This window comes from Tupaia chinensis, unplaced genomic scaffold, assembly GCF_000334495.1.
Source record: "Tupaia chinensis unplaced genomic scaffold, TupChi_1.0 Scaffold000057_1, whole genome shotgun sequence".
Classification (NCBI taxonomy): domain Eukaryota; kingdom Metazoa; phylum Chordata; class Mammalia; order Scandentia; family Tupaiidae; genus Tupaia; species Tupaia belangeri.
Window position 1 is genome coordinate 6,801,285 of NW_006159515.1, and position 23,008 is coordinate 6,824,292.

At 40.3% G+C, this 23,008-nt stretch overlaps 1 protein-coding gene across 1 annotated transcript in view; it reads right to left on the bottom strand.

The window, feature by feature from the left end:
• IPO5 (importin 5) overlaps positions 1-23,008 on the bottom strand; it is a 38,676-nt gene that overhangs the window by 4,922 nt on the left and 10,746 nt on the right. Inside the window, exons 8-21 of the mRNA XM_014592364.1 lie at positions 20,557-20,644; positions 16,024-16,130; positions 15,508-15,632; positions 15,331-15,420; positions 15,069-15,242; positions 12,433-12,651; positions 11,003-11,086; positions 8,903-9,035; positions 8,694-8,815; positions 5,285-5,381; positions 2,888-3,060; positions 1,773-1,884; positions 1,632-1,687; positions 382-504 (exon numbers count right to left, since the gene is read on the bottom strand). Of these exons, the coding sequence (XP_014447850.1) occupies positions 382-504; positions 1,632-1,687; positions 1,773-1,884; positions 2,888-3,060; positions 5,285-5,381; positions 8,694-8,815; positions 8,903-9,035; positions 11,003-11,086; positions 12,433-12,651; positions 15,069-15,242; positions 15,331-15,420; positions 15,508-15,632; positions 16,024-16,130; positions 20,557-20,644 (1,703 nt within the window). The remainder of the gene's footprint in view (positions 1-381; positions 505-1,631; positions 1,688-1,772; positions 1,885-2,887; positions 3,061-5,284; positions 5,382-8,693; positions 8,816-8,902; positions 9,036-11,002; positions 11,087-12,432; positions 12,652-15,068; positions 15,243-15,330; positions 15,421-15,507; positions 15,633-16,023; positions 16,131-20,556; positions 20,645-23,008) is intronic.

Sequence of the window (23,008 nt, forward strand, 5' to 3'; positions counted from 1 at the left end):
GACACCGGATCAATAAAAAAAAAAAAAAAAAAAAAAGTGAGGCTGTGTATATGAGGGCAGAGGTTTTAGGTAAATCTTTGTATGTTTTGCTTAACTTGGTTGTCAATCTAAAACTGCTCTAAAATATGAAAGTCTATAAAATGTAAACAAACATACACACATAGCCCATAATCCATAATTTATGTTGAACAGAACAAGGATTTTATCCCAACTGAGAAACTACCCAGGGTGATGCAGTAAACTCGGTAAAAGCAAAGGATGTTCAGTGGCAACTACACATTGAGGCTCGACTTGAACTTGGAAGTGTGAGATTTTATATGGTGGAGTGAAAAAAATTCCAGGTCAATTATCTAAAGTAACTATTAGAGAGGTAACACTTACGATTAGGTTGACAATCAATGGAAGCAGCTGTTCAAACCATGGTAATACCTTTTCCTTGTAGCTACTGAATATTGAGTGTAAAATATCTGACACTTTGGTCAGAATATAAACATCATTATCATCCTAAAAATAAAACAAATAAATGTATTAAAAAGTATTCCATTGTCAATAACATTTTTAAAGATCTAAGAAATGTAAAACCCAGGTTCCTCATTCCTGCCTTTTTTTTTTTTTTGAGAAGTTTTTGCTATACAGGGTGCGTGCTCTTGCCAGAAAGACAGAGACAGAGAGATAGAAAGTGAGAAATCACCCCCCGGGGGGGATGGCCACACTGTAATCCCTTCTCCTTCATTCTCTTCTCAGGATCTTGGGCACACATGTATATGCACCCGGTGTGACTTTAAGCCACCAGGTCCGGGACTCGAACAGCGGTCGACTACATGGGAGTCCAGTGACATAGCCATTATGCTAACTGCTGGTTCCCCTCATTCCTGTCTTAAGGGCATTGTCAAGCATCTAGAGACTGAAGTAATCTTAAAGATTAAGTGTTGTGGTGTCTCTGACCTGGCTATGAAGAGAGAAAAATGTGTAGCAAGTGTTGCACTTACTGCCAAAATTTTCCTTAAAACATACTTAATAGATGGGTGAAAAATGATCCCAAATTACTACATTTTGAAGCAGATGTGTGTTCGCTATTACTTCTCTTTGCTTTTGGCAGAATGCTCCTCATTTTGTAGGTGGTGATGAGAAGACTGGGGACTCCTATCTGGTAGCAATTCGACCGTATCAATATGTAAGCACTGGTCTACCAGGCGGCCACATACCACAGATGCTGGACCCTAAACACACGGCTGAAACAGGCTGGACAGTGCCATGTGGTTCGATGGAGAGAACTGAGTAATGAGATCCAGACTGTCAACAGAGACTGAGGAAATTACTCAACACTGAAGTCTGAGGTCACCCATCTTTAAAATGATGAAAGCACCATCAAATACAGATGACAACCATGAATGGTAGAACATACTAAGTGAATTCCAAAGCATTTTAATGTGTGAGGTATTCCAAAATGTACACATGCACACAAAACTCAGCTAATTTCAAATTACTTAACCCATAAATGAATAAATATGTTGGATTCTTCTACTAAAGATTACTGCGTTTTATCAGAATGACAAATCAGATGGACAAGTGCCAGCATTTAAAAACTTTCAGATGGTCATGTAAATTACATTGTGAAGGCAACAATTTACCTCGTCTTGTAGTGACTCTTCAACCTGCTCATCATAGTCTTCATCTTGTCTTTTAACTAAAACACACCCAAATACATGTTTTTAAATGATTGCCAAAAAAGCTAAAAATCACATTCAGAAAGAAAAGCACGGAGCACTCACCCTGCCTCAATTCCTGATTTTTAAAATGTTCCTCTAGTTTTGCTTTTAATATACCTCCCAGTTCTTCAAAGTGTTCGTTATTAAGGCATCCATCTCCCATTACTTCAATGCACTAATTAGGTTGAGGAAGAAAAGCAAACCATATGAAAAAGGATTTTTAGAGTCAAAAGTTAAACTCCACTAAGAATCACATGGGAGCCTGAGAAAAGGGAATATAATCCAACATCTCGAAACACCACTGATTAAATCAATATACATTTGGCTTGTATTAAAACAGCAGCATTCTAAAGAGAGGAATTAAAACATATTTTTTATTTTAAACATGTACTGAGCTTATCACAAGTGCCAGACATTATGCTAGGTGCTGCAGATTCAAAGATGGAAAGACATGGACCAGCTTCTAAGGAAAAACACAACTTCTAAATAAATACATACAGCCTACAAGGAAGGTGCTGAAGAATGGGTGAATTTGTCTTGGAAGGGCATTGCAGGCGGAGGAATAACATGAGCAATAGCACGGAAACGTACAGGAAGAATTACAGGAGCAGAAGTAAAGATGAGCAGGAGCAGAAAGCAAAGATGTCAATGAACCTTTAAAGCAACCATGGCATGCCAGCTGCAGATGGAGCTGTGTGACATCGTTGAGGTTGGGGAAGGGAGGCGACTAGATGTGCCTGAGAAAAACTGAGAAAAGAGCTGGGAGGAAGAGAAAGGAGAGAGAACTCTGAGTAGACCAGTGAGTCTGTTTCTACCATGCAGATAGGAGGTAGGGCTTTGGGAAAAGCTAGAGGAAATATCACCTAAAACAGGAGATGATATCCAAGCTTCTGTAAAGGATGATTAGGTGCATGATGGTAGAAACTAATCAAGAATGCATGCCCCTGCCTGCATAGTTCCCTCACTCTGTAATGTCCTCCCAGGGCAAATTTACCCTTTCTTCAATGCACTCTTAAACAAGAATAATGATAAAATAATAAAATTTAAAAATATTTTCAATAAAAAAAATCATTTATGCAAAGGCATTATAACAAAAACCCCCTAAAATTCCTTCTAATTTATTTAGTAAAAACAATACACGAACACATAGCCTCATGTATATCATAAAGAACATTTACCTTTGCAAAAGAATGCATTATTTCTGAGAGGACATCGGAATCTGGTTCTGTGCCAATGGCCTTGATTAGCGCATCACACATAAAATGCCACATCTGGGTGAGATACTCGGGCCCACGAACTCTTGCACACTCCAGGAGAAGAGGCATGGACTCTGCTGCTGCCACACGAACACGTTTCATTGTTAAGGAAATGCAATCACCATGGAACCCCCAAAGGTGCTCTAGTATTTCATTCTCTTTAAAGTTAAAGGGTTGGCAGTTGCTAGGCAACTGCCCCTCATCTGAGATGGCAATCCAAGAACTTATGTCAAGTAAGAGTAAAGTCTCCCTGCCCATTAGACATACCTTCTGCCTTTTATGTGGGGACACGTTTAGAGAGAGAACCTGAGGTGTGGGGACAAGCTCTGAGCAAACACCACCTGTCCTTTTGGGGTTTGGCAGAGCTTTGTAACTTGTCTTTCCTTGACCTTCGGTGCAGACAGAGCAAGGGTGGAAATTGCTATGGGTGTGCCAACAGACACATCTGATGGACTTCAAGAAACATCTTGACCCCAATTAGCAAAGTCCAATCCCTGCTCTGCATCTGAAAGGTTCTTTAGTCTTCTCTGGGTGTGGTGGTACACTCCTTATGGAGAAGTTCATTAGCTTCTTCCCCACACCTATAGCTAGATTTCTCTGCATTAGAAAAGATCATGAGACTTTCTCTTGATGGGATTATCACCAAGGGATATACCTGACTCAGTATGACTAAGCCCTTATAGATTTGTTAACTGCTTCTTATCAGTCTGTAACCTGGCAACGAATCTACGAAGTGTCATGAAACATCCATGTGTAATGTCTCCTTGTACTATAAATAAAGAGGCCCAGTTTGTCTGGGTGGCTCAATAGCGGCTTTAGCAGTGGCTCAGCTGCGGCACAAGTTGCTTGGGCTACCTAGGCTCCGGCTGCCCGTGTTCATTTCTACTCTGTCTCTTTGTCTCATTCTTTCCAATTCCTCGGTCCTCTCAAGATGGAGGGCTTTCTCTTTCTCATCCTCTTTCTCTTCCTCACCAGCAGCCCTCTGATCATGATTCAGCTAGACCCAAGCCCCGGGGTGGACGCCAACACTCTTATGTCATTTACAGTACAGAAAAAGAGCCTAGTGGCAGAGAGAAGGCCGCCTACTAATCAAATCTGACCCGAAATACATAAACAACCGTGAAAGGACTCATGACAGTTGGGGCTTGCCTCAAGATGTACCTACTCCCAAGCTTTGGTTAACATATACTTCTTATAAATGTAACCAAAACTATGATTTTCCTGGAAAAACGAACAAGGACCTCTCTTACCAGCTTTGTCAGCTTTCAGGATAAAGTTGTCTCTCTATCTAATAAAGTAAGATCTTGGTAACTTTTTTTTTTTTTTGGGAGAGGTTTTCACTATAGGGCGCGTGTGCTCGCCAAACAGACAGAGACATAGAAGACATAGAGAAAGAAAGTGAAAAATCACCCCCCAGAGGGGATGGTCACGCCGCAATCCCTTCTCCTCCATTCTCCTCTCGGGATCTTGGGCACGCACGCACACACGCCCGGCGTGAGTTTTAAGCCACTGGGTCCGGGATGCGAACCACGGTCGACTACATGGGGGTCCAGCGACATAGCCATTATGCCAACTGCTGGTTCCCAGATCTTGGTAACTTCTTAAAGGCAAGTTTGCATCATCCTTTGGCATCATGGGAAGCCTCTGCGGGGCCAAAGCTAATTCTGTAATGGGTACCACATGACCCTGAGAGGAACCATAGCAAAAGGGACCTGGAGCCAGACAGATCCAGCTCTGGTGCTGGGCTCTAGCACTACCTTGATTTACCCACTTATGAAATTGTACACGTGTGCACTTCTGTGTTTGTGAGAGCCATAAAAATATACCTATGCACATTAACTATGACTATCACTATGGAGAGGAGGAATACACCACTATGCAGATTTGCCAAGAGATGTTTCTTTTCAAAGGTGCTATCCACATTCGAATGTACGATTTCTCTGCCACAGACAGTTAAGAATCAATGGTGTCAAAATGTTAAGAAAGGTCTTGTTTCCTTAACATTACCAAAAGATTTTTGTAAACAGTAGCAAATACATGCAACAGTAAATATTTGCTAATAAAATGTCGAGTCTTAAAATTCTTAAGTGGGATATAGGAAACTTAAAACTAGAGCCTAACATATTCTTTTTCCTGTTTTTGGTACAAGGTGAAACAAAGACACATGCATAAAACCAAGCTTATAACATGGACCTAGAGACAGTGCAAACATAAACAATAATGGTTATGTATACTTCGATTACCACAAAGTCTAACACTTGAAGGAGCTGCAATTTCACTAAATCGAGACATGTTTTGTGTTTAAAAATGATAGGATATCATCGTGAAAATAAAATTTCAGTAAAGGGACCATCAGTTTGACAACTTGTTCGGTGTATTCCACAAAGCCTTCCTTCAACTCCTTAGCATAGCAAACCTGAAAGCAAAGTATCAGAAAAGAAGTAAAGATCCAAGTCAGTTTTCAGATATTAAAATTTATTTAAAAACAGCAAAATTTTAAGGACCACAGAACATTGTATTTTAATTAAAACTACATTTAAAGCTGCATGCAGGTCTGTCAAATTAGTCTTTGAACTAAAACATTTTAAAATAAGGGTCACAAAATGATTGTAGTACATATATTGTCACTCAAAGGCTGGAACAGTTTCTATTTTTATTTCTTGTGTGTAAAAGAGCTTAACAGAAATTTAGTGTTCCAAAAAAACTTCGAACCAAACCTATCACTTACCTGAGAAAAAAGTCTAAAAAGATATAAAAAATCCTGAAAACTTCTAAAACATCATATCATTCATATATCACTGTAAATCTGCAGCAAACAGGGTTAACTTATTTTGTATTTTTAAAGATTGATATCAACAGTGAAATAGAAAAAACAAACAGTGCTATCTTCTAAAAGCAATTTGCTCTTCATTCTCTTCTACTACATTAAAGAATGGGATAACTAATACTGTTAAAGATGCTGTATTTAGGAACCAGCAGTTAGCGTGATGGCTATGTTGCTGAACTCCCATGTAGCTGACTGCGGTTTGAGTCCCGGACCCGGTGGCTTAAACTCACGCCTGGTGCGTGTGCATGCTCTCCCAAGATCCCGAGAGGAGAATGGAGGAGAAGGGATTGCGGCGTGGCCACTCCCCCGGGTGAGGATTTCTTGCTTTCTATTTCTCAATCTTTCTGGCAAGCACACGCGCCCTATAGCAAAAACCTCTCCAAAAAAAAAGATGCTGTATTTATATTTGCTCTCCAGTTGAAAGATACCACAAAAAAATTCAAAATATTTATAAACGATAGGTATTAAATAATGATAAGAATACATTAAAAAATACACTTTTAGGGACCAGCAGTTAGCGTAATGGCTATGTTGCTGGACTCCCATGTAGTCAACTGCGCTTCACGTCCCAGACCAGGTGGCTTGAAGACTCACGCTGGGCACGTGTGCGTGCGTGCCCAGGATCCTGAGAGGAGAATGGAGGAGAGGGGATTGCGGCATGGCCATCCCCCCTGGGGAGTGATTTCTCACTTTCTGTCTCTCTGTCTCTGTCTGTCTGGCGAGTACACGCACCCTATTATTCTTTTTACGGTGTATATATATATATATATATATATAACCTGCTTGCAAAGGTAACAAAAATAATATCAAAACCTAACTGCTGGGGACCAGCAGTTGGTGTAATGGCTATGTCGCTGGACTCCCAGGTAGTTGACTATGGTTCGAGTCCCGGACCCGGTGCCTTAAACTCATGCCTGGTACATGTGCGTGCGTGCCCAAGATCCCGAGAGGAGAATGGAGAAGGGATTGCGGCGTGGCCATTCCCCTGGGGGGGTGATTTCTTGCTTTCTCTCTCTCTGTCTCTATCTTTCTGGCAAGCGCACATGCCCTACAGCAAAAACCTCTTATAAAAACAAAATAAAACAAAACAAAAACCAAAAACCACCACCACCTAAGTCTGGCCCTGTAACCTAGTGGTTAAGGGATCTGGATCCTACATGGCCAACTCTGTCCTGAATCTCAGCCCTGGCAGCCTGAAAAGCACAAAGAGCTTGAGTGCAACCAAATCCTGATAGGGAGAAGCGGAAAAAAGGGGACTGTGGCATGACCAAGTTCCATGACTGGTTCTCTCTCTCTTTCTCGTATATGTGCTCTAAAGCAATGAAAAAAATAAAAATAAAAGGAAAACAAAAACTTAAAACACATACATATCTCAATACTGTAAGAGGTAATGACGGTTAACATTTAAATTTTCCAACCATATTTATTTTTTAAACTAAAATCCTACCATTTTTCATTTACTTTTAATACCACGAAGCATATTTCTGTTCAGTCGAAAAATATGCTTTGACCACCCTCATAGAGTAGCATAAGAGGCAAACATCCTTCCTTTTCACAGCCAATATCCAAAACCCCTTGTCCAGTCTCTGCAGTATTACAGGGCACAGTTGTTATCTAATCATCTTCCTACTAACAGGCACTGGGTCTGTTCATTATTTGCTATTAAAAACTTAACTGAAGAAATGTTTAATCCGAATGATTTCTTTAAGATTGAAATCCAGAGTAGAAATGGTAGGAGAAAGGTTCCTACGTAAGGCCGGTAGGTGGCGTGGTGGTTGGGGCACTGAATTCCCACATGGCCAACCATGATTCAAGTCCCAGACTTGGTGGCTTGCTCTCTCACTCTATTTCTGTCTCTCTCTGAGGAGAGCTCATGTCCTATAGCAAATTATTAATAAATTAATAACAAAATTTTAAAAATAATTTTTCCTACAGTTTATTATTTTTAAAAGACAGAATCTCATTGTGTCATCCTGCCTCATACTCGTGGCTGGTACTGCAAGTCTGTGTCATGATGCTAGGCACTATTTTACAGAAAGGGTCTTGCTATGTTGCCCAGGCCTGCTGTCTCTAGAGCTGCTAGGCATATAGGCACATGCCACTGTGCCTGGTCTATCAGTTAGTTGGAAATTGAACCTAGGCCTCCTGTGTTCTCCCGGCCTACGGAACACAGACTTCTAGCAGCATACACCACTATGGCTGGGCCAGGTTTACTTTTGAAGGAACATACATTTCTGGTTCTTCAAAATAAATTCTTTAACAGCTACAAAAAAACAATCATATGAAATGTTTCCAATAAATTGTTGGCAACCATGATTCAAGTCCCAGACTTGGTGGCTTGCTCTCTCACTCTATTTCTGTCTCTCTCTGAGGAGAGCTCATGTCCTATAGCAAATTATTAATAAATTAATAACAAAATTTTAAAAATAATTTTTCCTACAGTTTATTATTTTTAAAAGACAGAATCTCATTGTGTCATCCTGCCTCATACTCGTGGCTGGTACTGCAAGTCTGTGTCATGATGCTAGGCACTATTTTACAGAAAGGGTCTTGCTATGTTGCCCAGGCCTGCTGTCTCTAGAGCTGCTAGGCATATAGGCACATGCCACTGTGCCTGGTCTATCAGTTAGTTGGAAATTGAACCTAGGCCTCCTGTGTTCTCCCGGCCTACGGAACACAGACTTCTAGCAGCATACACCACTATGGCTGGGCCAGGTTTACTTTTGAAGGAACATACATTTCTGGTTCTTCAAAATAAATTCTTTAACAGCTACAAAAAAACAATCATATGAAATGTTTCCAATAAATTGTTGGGGTATCAGGAAAGTCATGGACATATTTTTGCATAGAAAAATGTGTCATGACTTTCCTGACTACCTAATAAAAATTATAATCTCTTACCAACATCTGGCAAGCAGTTGATTTTTCTTCCAGTCCTGCAGTTTTAATACCAAAACTCTGCTGATCTCCCAGGTTCACAAATTCCCAGCCATCGTCGTCACTCATATTCTCCATATCTTGGGCTATTTATAGGGAAGAAAATAAATGCGGGTATAAAATACTAACACAGAGAAATACTACAACTGATATGTCCTTGTGAAGACACTTACTATCTAAAAGGGCTACTTCAGGCTTAATCGAAGCTGTCTTCATCAAAGGCCCCATAACCACTGGAAGGTATTGCTGAAATTCTTTTCCAAGAATTTTGCACATTCTGGCCCATGCTGAGATCATGTAAGAAATCTGGGAAAAATTTGTAATTAAGATACATTTTAAAACAATGGATAAATAAGACATTTTAAAGAAAGGTATTTCCTAAGGAAGAATGTTTATTTCTATATTCCTAGCACTAAGCAGTAAGTGTACTTTTAAGTGTATGATGTCATACACTTAAAATGGTCAAGATCAGTAAGGAAATCCCTGTGAGCTCTCTAATGGGACGTGGACAGCAGATGAGTCTGGAATCTTGCCTATTTTCTCCTACTTTCAAGAAGTAACTATACTTTTTTCCCCCTCCTCTTAGAATGTTAATCACCTAACTGAAATAAAACATGTTCACTCTGTGGTGCTCATTTTTTTGAAGGCAGAAACATTTTACCTGACTGGTATTTTATTTGATACCAGCCAGATAAAACACCAGCTCACTTACTATTATTCTATTCATTAAATGTTCTCTATAATTTTCTGTGTAAGTGGCTGGGCAAATTTAAGACAACCTTTCTCTTACTGCTCTGTTTACACAGACTTAATCATTTGCAAATTACCTAGAAAATTTAGTTATAATTCATTATCCCTGTAACACAGGAAGTAATTTTTACCCAAAGGATCTATTTATCTGTCTGCCTATTATGCATCACATGTGCACACACTCTCCTCTTATTAAAAAGACAATAATTTTAATTGTGAAAATCAAGGCCTTTCTTTTCCCAAGTATCTATTAGAGGTTTCTCACATGCCAGGCATTCTCACAGGCTGATACAAAGGTGAACAGCAGGCATGGTCCTCACCATCCTCTTTACAGCTTCTATAACCCTCTTAGACTCCCTGCAGATAGCAGTTTGCTAAGTATCCTTCCAGCCTTTTATCTATGAACATACAAGAATACGTGTACCTTTATATATTGCAGAAAGAGCAAAAAACCTATACACGCTATCTTTGCAAAGTGAAGTGTTTCACTATTTAAGCCACAGAAATAATTCTAGTATGGTTATATAAAGTCAAAATATAATTCCTCAATTACATTCTTTCTCTTTGGGTACTGTGTGTATCATTGAGATTCATGACATCACTACAACATGGTGTCAAAGTGCCTACCACTGAGATTCTGAACAGATCAGGAAAGTCTGATGAGGATGAGGAGTTAGCACGTGTGCAGTGGGGCTCTCTCTAAGCCAATGAAAGATTTATCTGGTCATGGGCAGAGAGTGGAGAGCACAGCATATTATAGGATGGATGGATCTCCATATTTCTAGTCAGGAAGGGAAGTCATGAGGGAACCTCAGGGCCAACAGACAGCCAAATGGAATGGTCTAGTAAATGACTAGCCAGTTGGACCTTCAATTCTGTTTTTTTTTTTTTTTTTTTTTTTTTGAGAGGTTTTTGCTATAAGGAGTGTGCCTACTGCCTACAAGAAATCAACTCCCGGATAAAGACATAGTTCGCTTGCCAGAAAGACAGAGAGACAGAGAGACAAGAAGCGAGAAATCACCCTCCAGGGGGGATGGCCATGCCGCAATCCCTTCTCCATTCTCCTCTTGGGATCTTGGGCACGCACGTACACGCGCCCGGCGTGAGTTAAGCCACGAGATCCAGGACTCGAACGGCAGTAGACTACATGGGAGTTCAGCGACATAGCCATTATGTTAACTGCTGGTCCCATGGACCTTCAATTCTGGAGAAAGATGTGGAAGTCATGAGCATACAGAAGAAACCTGAAGCTATGAGTGTGGATGACACTACGTTAGCAAAGAGGATGAGGACAAGAGAGCCCCCCTAGAGCATCGAAACCTGAGTCAGAGAAAGTGGAAGTGGCCTACAACAGACCAAGGAAACAATGGCTCAAGAAGTGGAAAGCAAAACCAGATAAGAAGGCCTCTGAAAGCAGGGGTCGACAGTACCTCAGCAAACCTACCACTCTTTCTTAGCACTTTTAACCCTGTGCTGTCCACAACTCATAAACTGATTAAGGCAAACACAACAGGAATGCTTACCTGAGGGTCATCATCTTCCATGTCATTGAAATCTGTCTGGGTTTTTAACAACAGTTGCATCACGTCTGATGCATCTTGCATGAACTAGATGAAGACATGTAAAAAAAAATCAATATTATCAGTGTATATCAGAGGCACCTGTTCCTACCTAATGTTGTTTCTCATGTAATAAAACCTCCAAGAAAATAAATTACATTCTCCATACTGGTCAAAATTGCATATTTAAAACAATTATTATACTGAAATATTCTCAAGGCAGACTTAAAGCTCCTTCTAGGAAAAAGTATTTTCCACCAAAAGTCAAAGTGAATTATAAAATAATAGTATTTCTCAGTGGCATCAAGTTCAGTCCATGTTTTTTATGTATTCCAAGTAGTAAAATTTAACTCAAATCCAGAAAGAAGCTCTGAACTACTTATAGTATTCACTGGCTACGATTTCATTTTGTGTATGATTTTCAGTTGACTCTGTGCAGTTTGACAAGCTCCATGATATAACCTACTGTATTTGTTAGGCCATTTGAAAGCCAGGTACAGACAGTATAGGACATAAAATATTTTACTGGCTAGGTTCGGTATCCCACAGAAAAACACTTTAAAGATAACTTAATACTCATGCTGGTTTTTTTTTTTTTGTAGGCAAGACAAGTTTTGGTAGTTCTGAGTGTTGGAAGCTGCAGAGCCAACAATAGAGGACTTCTTATGGGTTAGGATGGACAAATCTGAGATGCTGACTGAACAGAACACAGTAGCCAAGGAGTCCCTGGCTAATTACTTTCTTTTATTTTTGTAATTTGCCAGAGAGCACAGGCATTAGAGAAAAAGGGAAAGTGAGAAAGCACCACCCCTTCCTTCCGCATGGGCAATGGTCATGCTGCAATCTCTTCTCCTTCATCCCTCCCTCCTTTTGGGATTCTGGGCATGCCCGCAGCAGTCTTTCTCAAGCTGCTAGTCTAGGCCTTGAACTGTGCAGTTGACCATGTGGAATCCACTGCCGTAAACACCATGCCACCAGCTGGCCTGCTAATTATTTTTTAAAGAACTGTATGCACACAGATTTCCCTATTAAGACACTTGATACTTTTTAGGTTAACAGGAAAAGCAGTTTGCATGTTTCAAGCACGTGTTCAAATAGAACTAAACATATGGACATTGAACTCCACAGGCCTCCCACAAAGTATGATGACTATTATGTGTCATTGGGAAAGGAGAGGTGTCAAGAGAATAACTGAGTTAAGAAAAATGCTTAAATGTATTAACAATGAAAAAGATGAAGGCGACACTTTTACATGTAAGAACAGGAGTAATGTGAAAGGAGAGTAAGATGAAGTTAAGAAAATAAGCATCCAGAAAACCATTTAACAGAAGAAAAATACCTTCAATAACTGCATAGCCAAATGGTATACAGTAACTAAATAATCCATCACTTACCTTTTCCTTCCCAACAGCCAGACCAATGAGGCTGATGCACTCAATAGTTTTTCCTCTCAGAAGCCTGAGCTCCTTTTGAACCGCATTCTCAACAATGTGCTTCAGTGATGGCATAAATAAATCATAGTAGGGGACAAACTTTTCTTCTGCAGTATCTGCAACTGATGCGATGGATGTCACGACTTGTTCCAACACTAGCTTGGTGCCTTTCTGAATCAACTAGAAGTCACATATACAGACAAATATCACTTAGATGAAAAAATAGGAAGAACTATTTAAATGTACTAATCCCTTCAAGTTCTTGAATGTTTTTCTGAGATAGCAAGCCGAGACTACCTCTAAGAGGCCAGAAGCAGAAACTAGATTGTGGAGAAAACGTCTATAAAAAGAACCCATATTGAGCTAATGATATGAGGGTTTTTTTCCTTATTAACATAGAAGCCTGTACTCATTTTTGCTATATCTCAAAGCACAGCTAGCTCTTGAATAGTTCTTGAGTACAAATCTTGACTCCTCTTAAAACGTGTCAGTCAAGCTTAATGCCTACCCTTCTTGTTTCCTCATTCATTTCCACTGAGTACTTTCATATTTTGTGCTTTCCTACCGTGCCAAGCAGGAAATTCCCTTTTTAGCCCCTTACTTTATCTTCTAACTCTCCCCAGTAGGTCCTACCGAGGAGCTAGCGTTCTCTTACACCCAGTTCTCCATGTTGGTCAAACTATGAGACGAACCTTGTCTCTTCATCACAGACCCACATCGCTCTATGACCTGGCTAGTAACAAACGCTTTGCTAGGTCCTAGTGTGGCTAGGCCCATGCTGTCACCTGGCAGTATTTCTAGTAATTCCTTATGAGGCATGCGAACACCAGTCCATAACTACTGTGTGTTTTCTCCACTCCCCTTATCAATTACAACCACACATGCAGCAGAACTCTTCACCTTCTATTACAAATTCTATCATCTCTTGAGGAAGTTTTCCTGTTCTGTATTCTGTACCTCGACATTTGCTCAATGTGTATCTTGACCTTGAACTCATGGAATGTCTTTCCTCCTCTACTAGGGCTACCCTCTCGTCACACAACTTTTGCTCAAGAACACTTTCTTCCTCCCATTGTAGCTCTCCTTTCTTTAGTCTGTATTAAAAAAGTAAACCTGCACACTGCCCCTCTAGGGAAGAGAGGAGGACACAGAAACTGTCTTCACACATAGCTCTACCCAAACCTACTTAGAGAGCCATATTGGATCCACCTATTCCTGATTTACCAATCAATGTACCTACCTGTCTTTGCTCAGTCCTACTGTTTCTTTTATCCCATTCTTAGTCTGCTGTCACCTAACAATGAATACTCAGGCCTTTGAAACTCTGTTCTTAGGCTCCTGAGACATAACATTTCTCCTTTTCCTACTTGCCTTTCGACAGACCACCAGTGTAATGCGAATGTGATCTGTGCACTATAAGTTATTGGTCCATAATAAATTAAGTATAGGAACTGAGAGTATTTGAAACTTTTATAGCAATTTGATAGCAAGTTTATGTCTGTAAAACCCAATAGTTAAACAAGTCTTTTATTTTGTAATGTCTTTAGTATTCATTTTTATAGTAGCAATACATTTTCACAATATTCAATAATAAACTGGGCCTCAATCCTTGCTCTGCTTAAGTGCACCTTGGCACTGCTGTACTGACACCACTTGATTCCTTTCAGATTGCATCCCTAACTTAGTTATAATGAGAAAGTATCACAGAGGTTCAAGTCAGCCCTTATCTTAAAAATTCAACAAGTCTGCCAGTCAGTGGTGCAGAAGTTAAGGTGGCTAGATCTCTCATGGCTGACTACAAGGTTTGAGTCTGGGACCTGAAGGCTTGAAAAACATGCCCAAAATCCGAAAAAGAAAGAAAAAACGAAGAAAGAATGAGCATAACTATCCACCATAGGGAGTACTTTCTCACTTTTCCTGTCTCCCCAGTGAGCACATGCACCCTCTGGCAAATTGGGAAAAAAAAAAAACAACCTAAAATACAAACAAACAAAAACCTTCAACATATTCAAAGCAAAATAGATGAAGTCTTCTACATTTTTTCTATTTTTGTCACCATGGTTAGAAAAATGGTCAACACTTTTCATTTGTCTTTCATTTATAAAAATCAAAGCAGCAGAAAGAAACTGTTAATACATCATGGGAGATGTCTTTTAGAATCACCTCTTCCCCCCTAATTTCTATTATTTCCATTCAAGCTTTTTGGACAATGACTGCATGATGGTTTTGCCTTAAATCTCTATTTTTGCTTATGCCTCATGATGCACACAATCCACCACAATCATATTATCATCATTTCCAGTAGCACTCAAGAATGTAGAATGGTTCTTTCGACCTTACATAAGTCAAAGTTAAAACCCCTTCTGCTTTTCCATACATTGCTTTTTATCTAACACTTAGGCCACATCTTTCCTAACTTCATTATCAGCCTGGGCTCGGATAAATCTGAGTTAGTCTACTTTGAATGGCTTGGAATGTCATCCTCTTGTCTCTACTTTCTACTCTGTGGCCATGTTGAACGACAGTCCCTCTTTTCCAGTCATCACATCAACCCTCATCAATCTGTAAATTGGGAGCTTAAAGATCTTAAAACTAACCTCTTGAAGTTTAAGTACCATAATGGAATGCAGATGTTTCACCAAATTATCTAAGTATGGAATCAGGAGCGATTTGGGACAGTCTTCAGTGAAATTAATGAGAGCAGCGGCTGCATGGGCTTGCACACGTTGGTTGCCTTGGTCTTCCATGGTCTGAAGCAGGGCTGCAATCACCTGTGACAGGAAGTCAAATAAGCGGAGTTCCTAACGCCCACCCCGTTTCTTAAGAGTCTGGCTTGTGTGCTGAGGACTTGTTTCTTACTTTCTCATGGAACTTCTTTTGAAAACCAGGCGCAAAATCTGTAGCCATCTGTCCCACGGCATTACAGGCAGCATACCTCACTCTTGGATGCTGGAATTTGTTCCATTTTATTAGTAAAGGAAACAGGTTTCCATGCACAACTAAGACAGTAATTTTGAATCAAATATAAGTACTTACAGGATCCTGAAGGAAAAGCAAAACAAAATTTACAATCTCATTTAGAATTCCTTCCATTTGCTGGTGGCAACCTTCGCCAATGGCAGATAAGGCCATCAATCCCGCGTGCCGGTACTTCCAGTCAGCTGCAGGAAGGAACCACAGATGAAAGAATAGCAATCAGATACCACAAACATGTCATTCAAGTGGCTAGAAGTGGACAAAGTCCTTACTTGGAAAATAATAATTTTTAAAAACATTTATTAATTAGAATTTATATTTTTTCCCTATATACTGATTCTGTATAGGGTTAATAAAATGATATTCTTAGTAGTGAAAAAAAATATTCTCTAGTGTAGTATAGGACTGAATGATTTTGAAGATGATTAAATAGCACTTTATCAGTAAAAGCAGAATATAAGAATTATACTATAAAAAGGCAAAGATCAATTTTTAAATATACTCTAAACATTTGTTAGCAGTATAAGATCTAGAAAGCCACATTCTACTGTTCTAATATTGAGACATATAGCTTACGATTTTGAAGCATCTGCATAATGTGTTCCTTGATCATCGGTAGAACGAGCTTTCCACCAAGTCCACAGGCCATTCGGTCTAAAGCACTCTCACCAGCAACTGCATTGCTAAACACACATAGAAAAAAATGTATTGAACATGTTTGAAATACAGTATGTAAGAAATACACTGTACATACTTTTTAAGCATGTTAAAATAGGATGGAGAAAACATTCTAGCAGTCCTCTGAATGTGGTATTGAAGTTGTAGGTTAAACCTACCATTAACGGCGCAGTAGCATGCTGATTTGCAGTGCTGAAAGCCATATGACCCAATGATGGGCTGAGACACACCAGGATCCTTACCAGCTGGGGGGCTGGGAAAACAGAACTGTGGCGTGGGGGGACCCTATCAAGGGGGCCTTTCTTCTCTCTCACAAAATAATTAAAATAAACATGGAAACAAAAAATCAGTTAAAAAATAAAAGGAAAATAAAACTTTATCATGATCCACAATAGTTTCATTAAGTTAAGTCTAACTTTGTTTCCAGATCACACTCCCTTCTTAACCCCATTGGCTAAAAACTATTCTCAGAAATAGTCTGTCATGGGAACCAGCAGTTAGCATAATGGCTATGTCGCTGGATTCCCATGTAGTCGACTGCGGTTCGCGTCCTGGACCCAGTGGCTTAAAACTCACGCCAGACATGTGTGCGTGCGTGTCCAAGATCCCGAGAGGAGAATAGAGGAGAAGGGATTGCGGCATGACCATCCCCCCTGGGGGGTGATTTCTTGCTTTCTGTCTCTATGTCTCTCTCTGTCTGTCTGGCGAGTGCATGTGCCCTATAGCAAAAACAAACAAACAAACAAAAAACCTCTCCAAAAAAAAGAAATAGTCTGTCATGTTCAAGACAGAATAAAAGCAGAGTGATAAAGAGCCTTGTACCTCTTTTCCTACATATCTATCCTTGATCTTATCAATGGACAGAACTTAGAAAACAGAAAGGGATGCTCTAAAAGTGTGATTCTCCCCTCCCACTGTGAGTCTAATCACCTTTTAGAGGGGTGCAAAAGCACACTGAAAACTAAGACATGTGGCACATAAAGGAATTTGCACACTTATTCTAGCTTGCAACTGCAAGATAAGTAACTGAGTGTCATGTGTATAATCTTCAGCTGCTCTGTGAAGACAATACTATGAAGTTGGAACTATATACAGCTTTAGAACAGGTTTCTAACCTTAAAAATCTGATGTTGAAAGTATGTCCTATTTACTCACAGGTAAGACAATTTTATTCTTGTAGTCCAGAAGAAATAAATAGTTTCTTAAACTGCATAAACTTAAGTGTTGTTTACAGGGCAAATAAAAGGACAGGTTAACACTGTTACAGAAATTGAGCCAGAGAGAGGAAACAGGATCTACTATGTCGCTGGATTCCCATGTAGTCGACTGCGGTTCGCGTCCTGGACCCAGTGGCTTAAAACTCACGCCAGACATGTGTGCGTGCGTGTCCAAGATCCCGAGAGGAGAATAGAGGAGAAGGGATTGCGGCATGACCATCCCCCCTGGGGGGTGATTTCTTGCTTTCTGTCTCTATGTCTCTCTCTGTCTGTCTGGCGAGTGCATGTGCCCTATAGCAAAAACAAACAAACAAACAAAAAACCTCTCCAAAAAAAAGAAATAGTCTGTCATGTTCAAGACAGAATAAAAGCAGAGTGATAAAGAGCCTTGTACCTCTTTTCCTACATATCTATCCTTGATCTTATCAATGGACAGAACTTAGAAAACAGAAAGGGATGCTCTAAAAGTGTGATTCTCCCCTCCCACTGTGAGTCTAATCACCTTTTAGAGGGGTGCAAAAGCACACTGAAAACTAAGACATGTGGCACATAAAGGAATTTGCACACTTATTCTAGCTTGCAACTGCAAGATAAGTAACTGAGTGTCATGTGTATAATCTTCAGCTGCTCTGTGAAGACAATACTATGAAGTTGGAACTATATACAGCTTTAGAACAGGTTTCTAACCTTAAAAATCTGATGTTGAAAGTATGTCCTATTTACTCACAGGTAAGACAATTTTATTCTTGTAGTCCAGAAGAAATAAATAGTTTCTTAAACTGCATAAACTTAAGTGTTGTTTACAGGGCAAATAAAAGGACAGGTTAACACTGTTACAGAAATTGAGCCAGAGAGAGGAAACAGGATCTAACTGTGCACATCTCTTCAGCCACATTGGGTAATTTCCAGTGAAGGATTACTTTCACATACTTCAAAACAGTATAGAGGGGGAACCAGCAGTTAGCGTAATGGCTATGTCGCTGGACTCCCACATAGTCGATCGCAGTATGCGTCCCGGACCCGGTGGGTTAAAACTCACGCCGGACGCGTGTGTGTGCATGCCTAAGATCCTGAGAGGAGAATGGAGGAGAAGGGATTGCGGCATGACCATCCCCCCTGGGGGGTGATTTCTCGCTTTCTGTCTCTATGTCTCTCTCTGTCTGGCGAGCACACGCGCCCTATAGCGAAAAACCTCTCAAAAAAAAAAAAAAAAAACCAGTATAGAGGCAAAAACGAGTCATTGCTAATAATGGGAATAAGCTTCAAAAATGTACTAGATATCCTATACATCAAGTGCTTTATATTTTTATCACTGTTACCAGTATGTGTTATAGTATCTTATACCAACCACCAGTTTTTGAAGGGAAGAATGTTTTGTTTTTTTTTTTTCGGAGAGATTTTCACTATAGGGCGCGTGCGCTCGCCAGACAGACAGAGAGACATTAGAGACAGAAAGCGAGAAATCACCCCCCGGGGGGATGGTCACGCTGCAATCCCTTCTCCTCCATTCTCCTCTAGGGATCTTGGGCACACACGCACACGCGCCCGGCGTGAGTTTTAAGCCACCGGGCCGGGACGCGAACCGCGGTCGACTACGTGGGAGTCCAGCGACATAGCCATTACGCTAACTGCTGGTTCCCAATGTCTGTTCTTTTTAAGAAAGAGTGGCAGTCTGACACACTGGCAGCAAGAATAAGAAATGGTAGTAAGCCCCATTCCACTAGCTAGCTGGGTAACCTTGCACAGATCACCCAATCTTTACTGTTTCTGCATCTAAAAGGAGTATTTAAAAAATTCATGGAACATGGGACCAGCACTTGGTGTAATGGCTATGTCGCTGGACTCCCATTTAGTTGAGCGTGGCTTGAGTCCTGGACCTGGTGGCTCAAACTCACACCAGGTGTGTGTGTGCATGCCCAAGATCCCAAGAGCAGAAGGATTGGAGCCTGGCCATCTCCCCTGGCGGGTGATTTCTAAGCTTTCTGTCTCTGTCTTTCTGTTGAGCGCACATGCCCTACAGCAAAAACCTCTTCAGGGACCAGCAATTAACGTAATGGCTATGTCGCTGAACTCCCATGTAGCTGAACTCCCATGTAGCTTATCACGGCTCAAGTCCTGGACCCGGTGGCTTAAATTCACACGAGGCACGTGTGCGTGCGTGCCCAAGATCCCAAGAGAATGGAGAAGGAACTGTGGCCTGGCCATCCCCAATGGAGTATGATTTCTCACTTTCTGTCTCTCTGGCGAGCGCATGCGCCCTATAGCAAAAAAACCTCTCAAAAAAAAAAAATCATGAAACGTGTATTATGAAAAAAAACTATGCATAGATTTCAAATTTTTGGTACCAAAATAAAGTGATACCTTATTTCCAATTTCCTACAATTTTTTAAAGTCCTCTCATACAGTTTAATATACCTTTGAGATTACTAAAAAGGCAAATTAAAATGGTAGTGCTCTGAAATGCTGTTTCATATATATACAGGTACTATCACTATTGCTCAGCAAACACACTAGGTTCTGGCTGACTTTTCCACAGGAATCTGTGTTCCTAAATCAAAATAAGTAAGTACAACAGCAATTCCAGTGGCACTGTCACCTAGTACACTGGACAAATCTCACCACCACTACATTCTCTCTACCCTAAAGTCAAACTGCATTAGATTGACAAAATATGGTGTTTTTCACAGGAATTTTGCTGGAACAACTATTCTAAGTGAGGTTTACACATGGAAAGCATTTATTACAATAAAGCTAATTTATGCACATTAAAAAAATTCATAAATTAGAAAGAAGAACTTGAAACAACTTAGACAGTTAAGGAACCTACTTTATTTGCTGTATTCCACGTCACCATTTTTTTCAAAAAAATCATATATAATTTCCTTGTTTGTTGCAGTAGGTATCTTTCCTGATTACAAAGTAGTTTTATGTATTATCTATTTACTATTAAAGTACGTTTTGTGGACACTCATTGAACAAATACATTTTACTAATACAAATTATACCCCCTAAATAAAGACTACTTACAAAGCATAGTACAGAAGTGCATACAACAGAAAGGTGAAGTGTCCCACACTCCAACCTTATAAATTTAACTTTAGGTTACAGAACACAGTGGTACAGACCTGGACCTTGGGGTCTGAATGCTCTCAAGCCACCCTGAGCATCTATACCACAGTAAGTGACCTTTACATAATATTTGTTGCATGATTACCTGTCAAAATCATCATCTTCTAGTTCATCAGCATTTGCCCAGTCCTCATCCTCCTCCAGATCAACCATCATTGCCAGCATCTGAGGAACTAAAGCAAATAATTACCTCATATCCAAAGACTTTGGTGTTATTATTTTGTCAATATCACTATTTATAAAAAAGAACTTTAGGGACCAGCAGTTAGCGTAATGGCTATGTCATTGCACTCCCATGTAGTCGACCATGGTTTGAGTACCGGACCTGGTGGCTTAAACCCATGCTAGGCACCTGTGAGTGCGTGCCCAAGATCCCGAGAGGAGAATGGATAAGGGATTGTGGTGTGGCCACCCCACCTGGAGGGTGCTTTCTATCTCTTCTCTGTCTTTCTGGTGAGCGCACGTGCCCTATAGCAAAACAAAAACAAAAAACAAAAACACATAACAAAAACAAAAACACAAAAAAACAAGAGAACCAGCAGTTAGCGTAATGGCTATGTCGCTGGACTCCCACGTAGTCGACCGCGGTTCACGTCCCGGACCCGGTGGCTTAAAACTCACGCCAGGCGCGTGTGCGTGCGTGCCCAAGATCCCGAGAGGAGAATGGAGAAGGGATTGCGGCGTGACCATCCCCCCTGGGGGGTGATTTCTCGCTTTCTGTCTCTATGTCTCTCTCTGTCTGGTGAGCGCACGCGCCCTACAGTGAAAATCTCTCCAAAAAAAAAAAACCAAACCAAAACAAAAACTCTCCCCCCACCCTCCCAAAAAAAGAACTTTAAGACTTGCTTTGCCTCTCAAGATAATTATTTTTCTGTGTCCCCTGAATCCAGTTTGCTGTATTTTAATCTTTGCCATATGTGCTTTAGATTTTATTTTTTTAGATAGAAATATTAAAGATAATAGCCAAACCCACCTATGAACTTCCCAATGCTATTGTATGTTCCTGTTCTCACCAGAGTAATAAGCACCATCATAATGTTCATCCTCCCCAAACCACTTTTACACTGTATAGATTGTTATATCAACATACAAACTATAGCATTATCTCAAGATTCTATTTTTTTTTTTTGGGAGAGGTTTTCGCTATAGGGTGCGTGCGCTCGCCAGACAGACAGAGAGAGACATAGAGACAGAAAGTGAGAAATCACCCCCCGGGGGGATGGTCACGCCGCAATCCCTTCTCCTTCATTCTCCTCTTGGGATCTTGGGCACGCACGCACACGCGCCCGACGTGAGTTTAAGCCACTGGGTCCAGGAAGCGAACCACAGTCGACTATGTGGGAGTCCAGCGACATAGCCATTACGCCAACTGCTGGTTCCCTCAAGATTCTATTTTTAATATAGTAAATAATCATACTGTTATGTTCCTTTGACAATTTTTTCCCTTAAAACACATGAATTTCATTTTAATTACTTAATAGCAGTTCATTATATAAACACTACCCACTATTTTACTTATATTTTGAATGTTTCCATTTTCCCATTCATAAGATGTTCTGCTTTACTACACGTTTCCTTCTTGACAAGTCTGTGTATAAAATTGTTGTAGGTATCTTCAGTATTACTAAAATTCAAACTGCCCTCCACAATGATTGCCTACTTATGCACCCAGGGCAGTTGAAGAGGACTTACTATATAACATTGTGTACCATGACTTAGAGCTAGACTAGGAGTCCTCTCAGCTCCACTCCTTTCATCAATACTTGCTATTGTCAAACTTTCTGACAACTTACATTTCCTAGTTACGGTTGTTTTTACTGAGACTCAGCTGTGTTCATTAGGAATTTCGGAGTCTTGTGAATTCCTTATTCTTAGTCTTTGTCTATTTCTTTTTTTAAAAAATTATTTAATTTCATTCATTGCCATTATTTTATTTTATTTTTTTGAAGTTGACCAGAGAGAGACAGAGAGAAAGAAAAAGTGAGAAAGCAAGCTGCCTGGTCTGGGACGTGAACCGCGGTCGGCCACGTGGGAATCCAGCCACCTTAACCACCACACCACTTGCCAGCCCCAGTCTTTGTCTATTTTGTGGACACCAAAACTTTGTTAATATACACTGCAATATTTTCTCCCAGTGGTGGATTTTCTTTTAATTTCACCTATGAAGTACTGAGTTGGTCATTTTAAAAAAAATTATTTGCTAACTTAGCAATGTTTGCATCTATGGCTCGTGATGCATTTTTTTTATGTTTCTCTCATAGGGTGTATGCATTGGCTGGACAGACTGAGAAAGAAAAGTGAGAAATCACCCTCCAGGGGAGAGGGCCATGCTGTAATCCCTTCTCCATTTGGGCACACCTAGCTTGATTCTTGTACCACTGGATCTGGGACTTGAACCGTGATCGGCTGTGTGGAAGTCCAGCACCTTAACCACCATACCACCTGTTGGCCCTCATGATATAGTCTTAAATTCTTCTCTGCTACTGAGCTTTAAACTTGTAAAATGCATCCATAATATTTAGGCCTTCCATCAACCC